General features: G+C 36.6%; 1 protein-coding gene across 2 annotated transcripts in view; it reads left to right on the plus strand.

Moving 5' to 3' along the window:
• The window catches only part of CCDC30 (coiled-coil domain containing 30), a 115,892-nt gene that overhangs the window by 31,343 nt on the left and 67,728 nt on the right, over window positions 1–16,821 (plus strand). For both annotated transcript variants that reach the window (XM_045064333.1, XM_004740631.3), the window contains exons 9-10: window positions 2,017–2,132; window positions 3,711–3,809. In XM_045064333.1, coding sequence (XP_044920268.1) covers window positions 2,017–2,132; window positions 3,711–3,809 — 215 coding nt within the window. The remainder of the gene's footprint in view (window positions 1–2,016; window positions 2,133–3,710; window positions 3,810–16,821) is intronic.

Genomic DNA, 16,821 nt, shown 5'->3' on the forward strand with positions numbered 1-16,821 from the left:
AACATTCAGTGTGGAGAAATGGGCGGTGTCATTACACAAAATGTAACTTTCTACAATCTTTTTAAAGAGTAATTTGGGGGGCACCTTAGTGGCTCAGTCAGTTAAGCATCTGCCTTCGGCTCAGGTTATGATCTCAGGATCCTGGAAGGGTTGAGCCCCACATCGGGTTCCCTGCCCAGTGGGGAATCTGCTTCTCCCTCTCCCTCTGCCTCTCCATATGCTTATGCTCTCTTGGTCTCTTGCTCTCTCTCGAATACATAAAATCTTTTTAAAAAATCATTAAAAAATAAATAAAGAGTAATTTGGCAATATCTATCAAATTTTCTAAATGCACATATCTTACAATCCAGCTGTCCCATTTCTGGGGATTTATTTTTTGGAAATAATGTCATAAATGCCTAAAGATTGATAAACAAGGATAATGATGTTAGAATTGTTTGTAAGAGTAAAGCACTGGCAACACACCTGAATCTTCTTCAGTAGGGGAAAAGTGACACACATTGTGGCACATTGGGACAGTGCTGCACTGTGCAGAACAAAATAAGACTAGATGAAGACTGATATATTAATAAGTGGTATATGAATAAGATGGACTAAAGAGTAGAGAGGAATAAATTATCGATATGACAGATGGCATCCCCAAAATATATATTGAGCAAAAGAAGCCTGACACAAAAAATACATATATTAAGATTCCATTTATAGGAAGAGCAAGGACCAGTAAAACTAATCTAAAATAAGACAAACCATAAGAGACTCTTAATCTCACAAAACAAAATGAGGGTTGCGGGGCGGGTGGGGGGAGGAGGTGAGTAGGAGAGGGTGGTTGGGTTATGGACATTGGGGAGGGTGTGTGTTATGGTAAGTGCTATGAAGTGTGTAAGCCTGGCGATTCACAGACCTGTACCCCTGGGGCTAATAATACATTATTTGTTAATAAAAAAATTTAAAAAATGAATTTAAAAAACTAATTTAAAATAGTTCCAAATGAGAAATGGAAAGTGACTTTATAAGGATTTTCCTGTAAAGACATCTATGACATAGTCACAAGTGGTAAACTTGCAGACAGATTATGTAGCATTGTTTAAATCTTTAAAAACTGTGCAGGCAAAAAACTGTCTCTGTCTCTCTCATTATATATACACATTCACTCACACATACAGGGTAGGATTATGAATGATTTTTTTTTCTTTTTGGTGGGTTTTCTGCACTTTTCAAATTAAAAAATTATATATGGGAGAAAAAATACGAAGGGGACAAAAGAAAAAAAGGAGGAAAGAAAAAGCACAAGGAATAATTGATATAGAACAGGTGATGAAGAAGGAAAACAAAGGAGACTTGAAAGCAGCAGAAGAAAAATAAGAGAAATATGAGCAGAAATAGCTCAAAAGAAACAGCTACAAATTCAGCAAAGTCTCAGGTAGCAAGTTTGCAATATTGAAACTGGTGAGCACTGGAAGGAGCAGGTCTTACCTTGAGGTGCTAAGCTCAGAGAGGACTACCGTTTTATGGGCTGTGGGGCAGACAGAAAGATGGCTTTGGTGCATAAACTTGATTCAGCCAGGAAAATCCGTCCATTCAGTGCTCATGGCTCAGCACTGGTCATCTGTGGGGTGCTACTCTTGCTGAGTAGAAGATATGTGTCTAGGAGTATATATGGTATGTAAGAAAGACAGGAGCATAAGCAAGATGGGAAGATAATTTTCTCATTTGTATAAATCTTAGAACATAGTTTCCACTGCTTTAACTCAAAGAGCCTTTATTGCTGGAAATCCTATTCTCAAAAAATCCAGCTCATTAGTTTGGTGTGAGAAAAAGATTCTGTTTCGATAGGTTGGTAGAATATTCCAGGGCTGGACTTGAGAGTAGCAGCTCTCCCGTGCAGAGTCCCATATGTAGAGACATGGAAAGACTGAAGAGAAGGCAGGAAACAGCACCTCTTTGGTTTTTAAAGTTAGTCCCTCCAATTGAAACTTTGATCCAGTTGAGCCAACTGTGTCCTGTTCTCTGTTTTAGATTCAGTTGACCTACAAAAAGCAAGGGAACATAATGAGAGACTGGACAAGGAAATTCTGGCTTTAAGAAATCGGGTTCGATCACTTGACTCCGAAAAAAAAGTGCTTGGAGAAGTGGTAAGTTGTTTAATGTAATTTGTTTTTAGAATGTATGTATGTATGTATCTATCTATCTATTTATTTATTTATTTAAAAGATTTTATTTATTTATTTGACAGACAGAGATCACAAGTAGGCAGAGAGGCAGGCAGAGAGAGATAGGGAAGCAGGCTCCCTGCCAAGCAGGGAGCCCGATGTGGGGCTCCATCCCAGCACTCTGGGATCATGACCCAAGCCGAAGGCAGAGGCTTTAACCCACTGAGCCACCCAGGCACCCCTAAGATCTTTTCTTTTTTTCTTTTTTTTAGATCTTTTCTTTTTAATATAATTTAAGTTTGAGTTGTTGGTTCACATTTGTGAACCATTTCTTTTTAGTAATTTTTGATTTTTAATACATACTTCCAAGTTCTGGGTATATGTGTCTTCAATTTTAGTTTACATTCATTTTACAACTGTATCTCTAGCATCTCACACAACACCTGTGTATCACACAATAATAAGCGCTCAAGTAATTTTGTTGCAAGAATGACTAAATACCCATTAGATTGGCTCTCATCAAAGCAACAGAAAATAACAAACGTTGATGGTAATCTGGAGAAATTGGAATCTTTGTGCCTTTTTGAGAATAAAAATTGATGCTGCAGTCACTGTAGGAACCAGCATGGCACTTTCCCTAAAAAGTAAATGTGGAATCACCATATGATTAAGCAATTCTGCTTTTGGGTATATACCCAAAGAATTGAAGGTAGAGACTTGAGCAGATATTTGCACACTCGTGTTCATAGCAGTGTTATCCACAATAGCCCAAAGGTTGAAGCCTTTGAGGGATGAATAGATACACAGAATGTGGACTATACAATGGAATTTTATTCGGCCTTAAATAGGAAGGAAATTCTGACCTATGCTGGAACATGGCTGAAACTTGAAGACATTATGCAAATTGAAATGTGACAAAAAAGGACAAATAGTATATGATTCCCCTTTTATGAAGTACCAAGATAGCCAAAATTATAGAGACAGAAAATAGGATGGTGGTTGCCAGGGACTGGGGGGAGGGAAGGGCAGAATAGGGAATCCTTGTTTAATGAGCATAGAGTTTCAGTTTTGCATGATGAAAAGAATTTTGTAGATCCATGATGGTGATGGTACATAATAATTAGAATGTACTTACTAATATTGAACTGTGCACTTGAAAATGGTCAACATGGTAAGTTTTATATTATGCATATTTTATTGTTATTTTTAAAATGCAGTCATAAAAAATGAGTAGACAACAACTGTTCAAGTTGTCTTAGTCTTTTTACATTTACGTATTTAATACCAACATAAACTTAGGTATGTAATACATACACACACATATATGATAAAATTTAAGAAGGGTGTATCCCAAACATTGTTATACTTCTGGAAAGGGAAATGGGATTGTGGGGTAAGGTTATGTTAGGGAAAAATTCACTTTTTACTCTGTATACCTATATGTTGTTTGAAATTTTTTCATGAAGAATGTATTCATGTATTACTTATATCTTTTAAAAACAAAGCAAACTACCTCCCCTACCCCATCCTCTCATATTTAAAATACTTTTTGTATTTAAGGTTGAAAGACTTAAAGGAGAGATTCGTGAATCTCAAGAGAATAAGCAACTTGGAAACCACTCCCCTGGGAAAAGTGTGGATGCTGAACAGAGAGAACAGGTATTTTAAAGTCTATTATTTCTGATTTCAAATTATGAAGTGAGTTGCATTTTTGCAGAGTACACTGAGTGATTATACTAATTATTTGCTTTTCTCCTCTTATTGCTTGTCTTCTTCTATTGCTTGGCCAGTTAGAGTAGAGGAAGAAATTGGGGTACAGAGGATGTGTTTCTGTTCACATCTTCCCTGCTGGGAAAATTTATATGAAGAATATAATGGACTATATTCTTTTTTAAAGAAAAAAAAAGGAATTGTACAAAGATATAACCAATTTGGGCATTTTTAATCATCAAAATGAAATTGGTTTATAGAATCAACCAATGATGATGGAGTGGGTATTTGAAGTCCCACTTAAAGGAACAAACTAGGGTAAAGAACCAGAAAGGCTTAGATGCTGTGCATGGTCTCTGGTCTTTTCAGCATGATCAGCCTCTGCAGTGGTGGGCAAAGCAATCACCATCAAGCTGGAATGCAGTGGGAGCCCGTATGTTTTAGATAGGGCTGTGTCAGACACTCAAGGCAAGGAGCTAGACTGCTTTGTGGGGGGCTTTCCTCTTACTTACCTACGATGAGTGACATTCCTTGTTGCTGAGCTAGTTTTTATTGTAGCTCCTTCGTCCCTATAGCCCAGATCTCTTATGTTAGGTCTGTTATTAAACGAAACGAAACTGAGACAAGTGAAAGTTATTTAAAGCTTTATTCTATGCTAAGCATTAGAAGTAAACAAAATTGAAGTTATGCAAAGCTTTAAACTATGCCAAGCATTAGAAATCAAACTGACCAGCCAGGGCCGCTCCGAGGAGAGTGACCCTTCCCAGCTTTATAGACTAATTTTTATAGAGCAAAAATCTGGCCACATATAGGTAGCCAATGAGATTGTAACATTGTATAGTCATGTTAGGCCACATGCAGGTGGCCAATTGAATTACAATTTACCCTATAGTAGCTGTTTGACCTAACCTATTGTTCTGGTCAGAATTGGTGCTCAAGGTTGGCGCCCAAAAGGCAGGGTTTACATTCTTTGGTGGTTAGGGAAAAAGTATGTGTGTTTCTTACTGATTGGATGTCTCCACCTGGCCTGACTTGTTCTTGTATTCTGGACTCTGCTATCAGGAACTGGCCGACTTGGCCTTGTAATTCTGGGCTCTGTTATTAGGAACTGGCTGACCATATTTTACTGGCTTCCCAGACTTGCTTCTAAGTAAGTTTCTCGGGGTGGGGGGGGCAGGGTCAGTTTAAGTTTTACTGCACAATCAATAAAATGGCTTTAAACCAAGATGGAGTAGCTCTGGCTAAAAAGGCCCTTACGCTTAGGTATCATGGAAACTACAGCTATAGGATTTCTTGGCTCTGACCCAGGGAACTGTTATCTTTCCTTCTCTTCTGAAACCCTCTTACATAGAAGCAGTGCATTTTTATAGGAAGGAAGGGAGAAAGAGCAGAGAAGGTGGAAGAGAGGAGTGGAGGGAAGGAAAGAAGGAATTTCCAGGCAAGACTTCAGTAACTTTTACCAAAACTATTCCCAAAGAGCTCAGTAGTGCTCAGAGTGCCTGGTGGCTGAGTCGGTTGAGTGTCTGACTCTTAATTTTGGCTCAGGTCATAATCTCAGGCTTGTAGGATTGAGCCCTGAGTCAGGTTCCCTGCTCAGTAGAGGTCTTCTTGAGATCCTCTCCCTCTTCCTCTATACCTTCTCCTGCTCACACTCTCCCACTCTCTCTTTAATATAAAAAAAAAAATCTTAAAAAAAAAAAAAAGAACTCAGGGTGCTCTAATTAAAAGCAAGTTGAGGGGCACCTGGTTGGCTTAGTCATTTAAGCATCTGCTTTTGGCTCAGGTCATGATCCCAGGTTCCTGGGATGGAGCCCTGCATCATGCTTCCTGGTCCTAGGGGAGCCTGCTTCTCCGTCTTCCTCTGTCTGCTGTTCCCCTTGCTTGTGCAAACTCTCTCTTTCTTTCTCTCTGTGTTAAATACATAAATAAATAAATTAATCTTTTTTAAAAAGGCAAGTTTATTTTTAGTAACCATTTTGATTAGTTTCTTATTTAGTTTTCTTATTAGTTTCCAGTATTTCTTTATTCAAATATAAAACATTTGAGTATTTATTCAGATTTCCTCCTTTCCTGGATTCTTTTTTTTTTTTTTTTTTTTTACTAAGATGCTCCTAGAGATCCTTCCATATCATACAAAAAAGTCTTCCTCATTCTTTTTTTTTTAAAGATTTTATTTATTTATTTGACAGAGAGAGAGAGAGAGAGAGCGATCATAAGTAGGCAGAGAGACAGGCAGAGAGAGAGGGGGAAGCAGGCTCCCTGCTGAGCAGACAGCCAGATGTGGGGCTCAATCCCAGGACCCTGAGATCATGACCTGAGCCGAAGGCAGAGGCTTAACTCACTGAGCCACCCAGGCACCCCAAAGTCTTCCTCATTCTTTAGAAGCAGTCTTGCTTTCTATTGTGTGGATGTACTATGATTTATTTAACCAGTCTCCTTTTGATGGACACTTGGGTTGTTTCTGGTCTTTTGCACAAATATGTGGGTATTTCTGTAGGATAGAATCACGGAAATGGTATTATGGGATTAGAGTAGATGGATCTACAATTCAGGTAGATACTGTCTGATACTCCTCAGGAAGAATTATGCCATTTTCCTCTCCTTACACAATGCTTGTAAAAATCAGTTTCTTAAAGAATTCACCAGCTGAATATATTGTCTACTAAATGAGAGCTGAGAATGGGTATCTAAGTGTAGTTTTAATGCATCTTTATCTATTTATAGTGAAATTGGGCATTTTCATATGTTTAAAAGTTATTACATTTCTTTTATAAAATTTGCGTCATTGAAATGTTTAATACAATATAAACATACATATTTTAAGAGTTGAGTTCAGTGAATTTTGACAGGTGGGTATACCTATAACTACAGCCTGGAATCAAGTTATAACTATATTCAAGCTCTCAAGTAATCAAGTTATAACTATATATAACTATAATCAAGTTATAACTATAACTGCAATCAAGAAAGAAAGCATATTCATTAATCCATAAATTTCCCTCCCCCTTTGCCATTAACCCCACCTCCCACCAGTCCTTACTCCACCATCTTCTATTATCATAACTTTTCTAGAATTTCAAGTAAGTAGAATAATCTAGTATATACTTTTCTGTGTTTAGCTTCTTTCAGTTATAATGATGCTTTTGATATTTATGTGTTGTTGCCTGTCAGTAGTTCATTTTTTTAATATTGCTTAGTAATATCCCTGTATTTAGATATACCAGAAATTGTTTACCCACCCGCTGGTTGATAAACATTCAAATTGTTTTTAGGTTTTGACTGTTACAAATAAAGCTGCCACTAATATCCTTATACCTGTTTTTTTTAATTCTTGGATAAATACCTAGTAGTGAAATTATCAAGTCATAGAGTAAATGTATGTTTAACCTTATAAAAAAAACCTGCCAAACTGCTTTCTGAAGTGGCAGTACTATCTTACATTCCTACCAACAATAGTATGGAAGTTTCAGTTGCTTCTCATTTTCATCAACATAGTTATTGTCAGTCTTTTGAGTTCTAGATATTCTAGGGGACATGTAGTTGTATCTCACTATGGTTTTATCATTTTGTAAAGTTTTATTTATTTTAGGGAAAGAGAGTGCGAATGGGCAGAGGGGCAAAGGGGCAGGGAAGATCTCCAAAGGGAGAGAGGATCTGAAGAAGACTCTGCATTGAGCATGGAGCCAGACATGGGGCTCAATCTCACGACTCTGAGGTTGTAACCTGAGCCAAAATCAAGAGTCAGACACATAACCAGCTGAGTTACTCAAGCATCCCTCACTGTGGTTCTAATTTGACTTTTGAAAGTATCTAATGACAATGAGTATGCTTTGATGTGCTGATTAGCCATTAGTATACATTTTTTTATGAAACCTCAATCTAAATATTTTGTTTTTGACTGAATTATATGTATATTAAGTTTAGGAATTCTTTATATATGTTGCATACTAGTCCTTCATTAGATATATGTACTTTAAATATTTTCTCTCAGTCTATGACTTGTCTTTTCATTTTTAAAAGTGTTTTATGAATAATAGTTGTTTTAAAAATTTTGATGGAACCCAATTTATCAAAGTTTTCTTTTAAAATTTTATTATAGGACATATAAGCCATCTAAGATATTTTGTCTATACCAAAGACACAAAATATTTGTCCTCTCTTTTCTTCTAAAAGTTTTAGAGTTTCAGCTTCTACATTTAGGTTTATGATCCATTGGAGATAATTTTTGTATATAGTATGAGGTGAGGTTTGAGGTTCATTTATTTCCAAATGTATATCCTGTTATTCTGGAATGATTTATTGGAAAGATAACTATTTAATCACTTTGGCACCTTTATAAAAAATCTGTTATTCAGCTCAATTTCTGGACTCTCTTCTGTTACATTAATCTAAACATTTGTTTGTAGGATAACATCATGCTGTTGTTTTATTGTAAGTCTTGAAATCAGAAAGAAAATCTTTCCAACTTTTTCTTTCAAAGATGTTTGGACTGTTCTAGGTTCTTTGCATTCATATACGTTTTTAAAAAGATTTTATTGATTTATTTGAGCAAGAGAGGCCTGGAGACCCTGGGAGCATAACCTGAGCTGAAGGCAAATGCTTAACTGACTGAGTTACCCAGGTGCCCCTTCCATATTCATTTTAGAATCAGCTTGTCATTTTTGACAAAAATGCCTGCTAGGATTTTGATTGGGATGGCACTGAATCTGCAGATCAACTGAGGCAGAATTTATATTTTAACAATATTGGGTCTGCCAATGTGTCAACATGATCTATATCTTTCTGTTTATTTGAGTCTTTATCTCAGCAATGTTTTATCATTTTCAGCGTGCAGTTCTTACCTATGTGTAATTTCATCTATTCTTTTAAAAAATTGAACTATAACTTACATACCATAAAATTCACCCCTTTAAAGTATATTGTTAAGTGGTTTTTAGTATATTCACAAAGTTACACAATTATCACCACTATCTAATTTCAGAACATTTTCATCTCTCCAAAAGAAACCCCATATCCATTAGTAGTCAATCTCCATTCCCTTAGCCTCCAGACTCTTGGCAACCACTAATTTGCTTTTAGTCTCTAAGAATTTGCCTATCTGGTACATTTCATACACATGGAATCATACAGTATGTGGTCTTCCACATCTGGCTTCTTTCACTTGGATTAATCTTGTCGAGTCTGAAGCATATTGTAGCATCAATAAGTACTTTATCTCTTTTTATGGCTAAATAATACTTCATTGCATGGGTTACAACACATTTTGTTTATCCATTCACCAGTTGATGGACATTTGGTAGTTTCCACTTCATGGCTATTAGGAATAATGTTGTTATGTACATACATGTACAATTTTTTTGTGTGGACATATTTGCATTTCTTTTGGGTATGTACGTAGGAGTAGAATTGGTAAGTCACATGTTAATTTTTTTTCCTTTAAAGATTTTATTTATTTATTTGACAAAGAGAGATCACAGTAGACAGAGAGGCAGGCAGAGAGAGAGAGAGGGAAGCAGGCTCCCCACTGAGCAGAGAGCTCGATGCGGGACTCGATCCCCGGACCCCGAGATCATGACCCGAGCTGAAGGCAGCGGCTCAATCCATTGAGCCACCCAGGTGCCCCAGTCACATGTTAATTTTATGTTTAACCTTTTGAAAATGCCAGGCTGTTTTCCAAAGCAGCTGCCCCATATAACATTCCTATCAGCACTCTATGAGTTCCCCATACCATCAATATTTGTTATATTCTGTCTTTCTTATTATAGCCATCCTAGTGGGTGTGGAGTAGTATCTTAATGTAATTTTGACTTTCCCAAGTGATATTAAGCATCTTTTCTTACACTTACTGGCCATTTGTATATCTTCTTTAGAAAATGTCTTTTTATATCCTTTGCCAATTTTTAATGGCATTATTTGTCTTTTTATTGCAAGGGCTCTTTATATATTCTATTTATTAGTCTCTGTCATAGACTGACTTGTGCCTCCTCTGACATGTGTTGAAATCCTAACCCCCGGTACCTATAAATACAACCGCATCTAGAAACAGGGTCTTTGCAGATGTAGCCAAGTTAGAATGAGGGCATTAGGATAGACCCTACTCCAGTATGACTGGTGTACCTATACGAAGAGGAAATGCTGTGTGAAGACAGAAATGCACAGGAAGTGCCATGTGCTGACAGAGGCAGAGGTTGGAGTGATGGACTGTGCCAAGGATCGACAGCCACCACCAGAAGCTAAAAGAGGCAAGGAAAGATTTTACCCAGTATCTCAAAGGGAACTTGACTCTGCTGAAGCTTGATTTCAGAATTCTGACTCCAGAGCTATGAGGAATATATTTTTCTTTTTTTAAGCCTCCTAATTTGTGGTACTTTGTTATGGCAATCCTAGGAAACTCGTTGACATTTTGGTACCAGAAAGTGAGGTACTTCTATAACAAATACCTAAAACTGGAGAAGTGTCTTTGTAATTGTATTATATGTAGAGGCTGGAATAATTTTGAGGTGCTAGACAGAAAAAGCCTAAATTGCCTTGAAGGGACTGTTGGTATAAATATGAACTTAAAGGTGGTTCTGGTGGGAGCTCAGAAAGAAGTGAGAGCTATAGGGAAAGCTACTGTCATTTCAGAGAACACATATATTGCCAGTATCTTGCTAGAAATATGAACATCAAAGGTGTTTCTGGTGAGGCCTCAGAGAGAAATGAGCAACATATTGTTTGACTCTGGAAAAGAGACGATCCTTGTTATAAAGTAACAGAGAATGTGGTTGAGTTACGTTTTACCATTGAGTGGAAAGTAGAACCTTTAAGTGATGAACTTGGATGTTTATTTGTGGTGATTTCCAAACAAAATGTGTAAGGTATGGTTTAACCTTGATGCTTATGGTAAAATGTGAGAGGAAAGAGGTAAGTTGAATTAATGGTTAATAAAAAGGAACAACACTTGTTGTTCTAAACCCTATAATACATTGTTATTATTTTTCCTTAGCCTATTACCTTTTATTATTTTTAAGATTTTATTTATTTATTTATTTATTTATTTATTTGACAGAGACGCAGCAAGAGAGGGAACACAAGCAGGGGGAGTGGGAAAGGGAGAAGCAAGCCTCCTGCTGAGCAGGGACCCCGATGAGGGGCTCTATCCCAGGACCCTGGGATCATGACCTAAGCCAAAGGCAGACGCTTAACTGACTGAGCCACCCAGACACCCCAGCCTATTACCTTTTAAAGGGAAAACAAGTCTTTCACATTTAACCACATATTGACCATTTCTAGAGCTCATCATTACTTTACATAGACCCAAGTTTCTATCTGGTACAATACTTCTTTAGCCTAAAGAACACAAGTCAACATTTCTTCTAGTATAGATCTACTAGTGATAAACTTTCTGGTTTTGTTTGTCTGCAAAAGTCTTTGTTTTGCCTTTTTTTTTTTTTCCCCAAAAAGCCTTTTACCGCGGTAAAATGCACATAACAGAAAATTTATCATGTTAACTATTTCTTTTTAAGACTTATTTATATATTTTAGAGAGAATGCAAGCAGAGGGAGGGGCATAGGAGAGGAAGAGAAGCAGACTCCGCACTGAGTGCAGAGCTCAAGATGAAGCTCAGTCTCACAACCCTAAGATCATGGCTTAAGCTGAAATCGAGTCAGATGCTCAATCCACTGAGCCACCCAGGTGCCCCTCATTTTAACTGCTTTTAAGTGTGCAGTTCAGTGGTGGTAGCACGTTCATATTGTTGTGTAACCATTACTGATATCCACCTCCAGAACTCCCTTCATCTTGTAAAACTAAAACTCTATATTCATTAAGCAGTAACTCCCCTTCTGCCTTTCTCCCAGGCACTGGCAACCACCATTCTATTTTCTATCTCTATGATTTTGACTACTCCAAGTACCTCATAAAAGGGGAATCATATACTATTTGTCCTTTTCTGATTCACATTTCAAGCAGCTAATGTCTTCAAGTTTCATCCACATTGCAGCATATGTCAGAATTTCCTTCCAATTTAAGGCTGAATAATATTCCATTGTATAGTCCACATTCTGTGTATCTATTCATCCCTCAAGGGATACGTGACTTGCTTCAGCCTTTTGGTTGTGTGTTTACTGCTATGGGCATGAGTATGCAAATATCTGTTCAAGTCCCTGCTTTCAATTCCTTTGGGTATATACCTAGATGTAGAACTGCTGGATCATATGGTAATTCTCTTTCATTTTATTGAAGAACCATTTTACCATTTTGCATAATGACTGCACCATTTTACATTCTCACTGACAGTACACAAGGGTTCCAGTTTCTCCATATCATCATCAACACTTTTTATTTTCTATTTTTGGTGCAAGCTATCCTAATGGATGCAGGGTGGTTTCTCACTGTGGTCCGAGTTGCATTTACATAATAATTAATGATGTTAAGCATCTTTTCATGTGCTCATTGACTTTTCATATGTCATCACTGGAGAAATACCTATTCAAGTCCTTTGACTATTTTTTTTTTAAGAATTTTTTATTTGTTTCTCAGAGAGAGAGAGAGAGAGAGAGAGAGAGCAGGCACAAGCAGGTGGAGCCACAGGCAGAGGGAGAAGCAGGCTCCCTGCTGAGCAAAGAGCCCAGTGTGGGACTCAATCCCAGGACCCTGGGATCACAACCTGAGGGGAAGAGAGATGCTTAACTGACTGAGCCACTGAGGTGTTCCCCTCCTTTGCCTATTTTTAACTCATGTTGTTTTTATGTTGTTGAGTTTTAGGAACTCTTTACTTATTTTTATTATATGAATCCCTTATCAATATATAACTTGAAAATCTTATTCCATTCCATAGGTTTCCTTTTCACTGTATTGATGCACAAAAAATTCTAAATTTCATGAAGTCCAGTTTGTCCATTTCTTGTTTTATTGTCTGTGCTTTTTATATCATACCCAAGAAGTCATTGCCAAATCCAATGTTGTAAAGCTTTTCCCATTTTTTTCTTCTATGAGTTTTACAGTTTTAAGACTTACACTTAAATCTTTGATTCATTTTGAGTTAACCTTTATATTTGCTGTTAAGGTACAACTTCCTTCTTTTACATATGGATATTCAGTTATTCCAGCATCATTTGTTGAAAAGCCTGGCCTTTTCCCATTGAATGGTCTTGGCACACTTGTCAGAAATCTTTTGAGCATATACATGAAGGTTAATTTTTGGTCTCAGTATTCTATTTCATTGTTCTATATGTCTGTGTCTCTGCCTATACCACACTATTTTGACTACTCTGGCTTTGTAGTAAATTTTAAAATCTGGAAATATGAGTCCTGAAGCTTTATTCTTTTCCAAGATGATTTCAGCATACCTTGAGATTCCATATGGATTTTAGGATGGGTTTTTCTATTTCTGCAAAAATTATATTGGGATTTTGATAGGAATTTCATTGAATCTGTAGATCTTTTGGGTAGTATTGACATCTTAACAATGTTAAGTCTTCTGATTCATGAATGTGGAATATGTTTCTGTTTGTTTTCTTTAATTTTTTCAGCAATGTCTTATAGTTTTCATTGTACAAGTCTTTCATCTCCTTGGTTAAGTTGATTCCTAACTATTTTATTCTTTTTGATGCTACTATAAATGGAAGTGTTTTTGCAATTTCCTTTTCAGATTGCCTTGTTGTTAGTGTGTAAAAGTGTGTTGATTTTGTATCTTGTTACTTGGTAAATTCATTTGTTAATGTCTAACTGTTTGTAGAATCTTTAAGGTTTTCTACATAAGATAATATCGTCTGCAAATAGAAATAATTTTACTTCTTCCTTTCTAATTTGAATGTATTTCTTTTCCTTGCTTAATTGCTCTGACTAGAATTTCCAATACTACATTGAATAGAAGTGGTGAAAGATTTGTTCCTGATCTTAAAGGAAAAGCATTTAATCCTTGACCATTGAATATGGTGTTCCCTGTAAGTTTCTTAAAAATTTCTTATTATGTTGAGATAGTTTTCTTCTATTCCTAGTTTATTTCATGTTTTTTTAAATCATGAAAGGGTGTTGGATTCTGTCAAATGCATTTTCTGCATCAATTGAGATGATCATGTCAATGTTCCTTCATACTTTTAATGTGGTATATTACATTGCTTGACTTCTGTATGTTGAACCATACTTAAATTTCAGGACTAGATTTCACTTGGTCATGGTGTATAACCCTTCTTATATGGTGTTAAATTTGATAATATTTTGTTGAGAATTTTTGCTTCAATGCTCATAAAGGATACTAGTCTGTAGTTTTTTCTTCCATTTTGTATCTTTGTCCGACTTTCATGTCAGGGTAAGCTGGCCCCACAGGATGATTTATAAAGTGTTACTTCCCTCTCAAGTTTTGGGAAAAGTTTGAGAAGGATTGGTGTTCATTCTGTTTTGAATGTTTGGTAGAATTTACCAGTGAGGCCATCAGGCCTGGGCTCTTCTTTGTACCTGAGCTTTTTGATTACTGAATCAGTATCCTACTAGTTATAGCATGATTCTTTTTTATTTTTTTAAGGTTTTACTTATTTATTTGCTAGAGAGAAAGATAACAAGCAGGGGGAGCAGCAGGCAGAGGGAGAAGCAGACTTCCCGCTGAGCAAAGAGTCTGATGTGGGACTTGATTTCAGGACCCTGGGATCATGACCTGAGCTGAAGGCAGACAACTAACTGATTGAACCACATATGTATCCGTGGTCTTTTTTTTTTTTTAAGATTTTTAAAAAATTTTTTTAAATTAATTAATTTATTTTCAGAAAAACAGTATTCATTATTTTTCACCACACCCAGTGCCCCATGCAATCCGTGCCCTCTATAATACCCACCACCTGGTACCCCAACCTCCCACACCCTGCCACTTCAAACCCCTCAGATTGTTTTTCTGAGTCCATAGTCTCTCATGATTCACCTCCCCTTCCAATTTACCCCAACTCCCTTCTCCTCCCTAACACCCCTTGTCCTCCATGATATTTGTTATGCTCCACAAATAAGTGAAACCATATGATAATTGACTCTCTCTGCTTGACTTATTTCACTCAGCATAATCTCTTCCAGTCCCATCCATGTTGCTACAAAAGTTGGGTATTTGTCCTTTCTGATGGAGGCATAATATTCCATAGTGTATATGGACCACATCTTCCTTATCCATTCATCCGTTGAAGGGCATCTTGGTTCTTTCCATAGTTTGGCGACCGTGGCCATTGCTGCTATAAACATTGGGGTACAGATTTTTTTTTTTAAGATTTTATTTATTTATTTGATAGAGAGAGAGATAACAAGCAGGCAGAGAGACAAGCAGGGGGGGGGGGAAGCAGGCTCCCCACCGAGCAGAGAGCCCAATGTGAGCCTCTATCCCAGGACCCTGAGATCATGACCTGAGCTGAAGGCAGAGGCTTAACCCACTGAGCCACCCAGGCGCCCCTGTATCCCTGGTCTTTGTTAGTTTTGTGTTTCTAGGAATTTGTCCATTTCATGTAGGTTATCCAGTTTATTGGTGTACAATTGTTCAACGTACTTTCTTCTATGCTTTTTTATCTGTAAAATTCGTAAGAATGCATTCTTAACTTTTATGTTAGTATTTTGAGTCTTCTCTTTTTTTCTTAGTCATTCAAGCTAAAGGTTTGTCAATTTTGATCTTTTCAAAGAACCAACTTCTGGTTTCACTGATTTTCTGTATTGTTTTTCTATATTTTATCTGTGCTCTGACTCTTATTATTTCTTTTTGCTGTGTTTGAACTTAGTTTGTTGTTCTTTTTATACTTCTTTAAATCATAAAATTAGGTTGTTGATTTCAGTTCTTTCTCATTCTTTAATATAAGCATTTATAGCTATAAATGTCCCCCTTAGCACATCTTTCATTATGTCCCCTAAGTTTTGAATGTTGTAGTTTCATAATTTATTTTTATTCATCTCTGGATATTTCCTGATCTCTCTTGTGATTTCTTCTTTATCCATTGGTTGTTTAAGAGTAGTTGTTTAGGGGTGCCTGGGTGCCTCAGTGGGTTAGGGCCTCTGCCTTCAGCTCTGGTTGTGGTCCCGGGGTCCTGGGATTGAGCCCCACATCGGGCTCTCTGCTCGGTGGAGGGCCTGCTTCCCCCTCTCTCTGTCTCTGCCTGCCTCTCTGCCTACTTGTGATCTCTGTCTGTCAAATAAGTAAATAAAATCTTTTAAAAAGAGTAGTTGTTTAATTTCCATATATATCTGTATACATATATATGTATATATGAAATTTCCAGTTTTCCTTCTGTTATTAAATTTCCTTCTGTTATTAAATCTGTCTCCATCCTACTGTAGTTGGAGAAGACATTTTGTATCTATTAAGACTTGGTCTATCGCCTAAAATATGGTCTATCCTGGAGAGTGTCCTGTGTGTACTTGGGAAGAGTATTTTGCTGTCATTGAATAGAGTGTCCTATATATGTCTGTTAGATATTGTTGATTTATTATGTTGTTCAAGTCCTCTATTTCCTTAATTCTCTTATATCTGTTCCATCCATTATTGAAAGTGGGATATCGAAGTTTCCAACTCATTGTAGAAATGTCTACATCTTCTTTTAATTTGGCCAATTTTGCCTTATATATTTTGGTCAGTGATTAAGTACTGTTATATCTTATTGCTGTATTGAAACTTTTATTAATATATAATGCCCTTCTTTGTCTCTTGTAATATTTTTTGATTTAAAATCTATTTTGTCTGATATTAGTTTTACTAGCTTTGCCCTATTTGGCTACTATTTGCATACTTTTGCTTGCCCCTTCTTTGCATCTTTGGATCTGAAGTGAATCTTCTGTGGACAGTATATGGTTGAACCATGTTGTGTTTTTATTGAGAGATTACATTACATTTAAAGTAATTATTAAAGTAGGACTTCTGTCATTTCATCATTTGTTTCTATGTACCATATAGCTTTTTGTTTTCCTCATTTCCTGCTTAAGTGTCTCTCTTGTATATAGTTGATTTTTTTTGTAATAAAA

The sequence above is a fragment of the Mustela putorius genome, unplaced genomic scaffold (genome assembly GCF_011764305.1).
Source record: "Mustela putorius furo isolate JIRA1106 unplaced genomic scaffold, ASM1176430v1.1 tig00003853_pilon_pilon_pilon, whole genome shotgun sequence".
Lineage (NCBI taxonomy): Eukaryota > Metazoa > Chordata > Mammalia > Carnivora > Mustelidae > Mustela > Mustela putorius.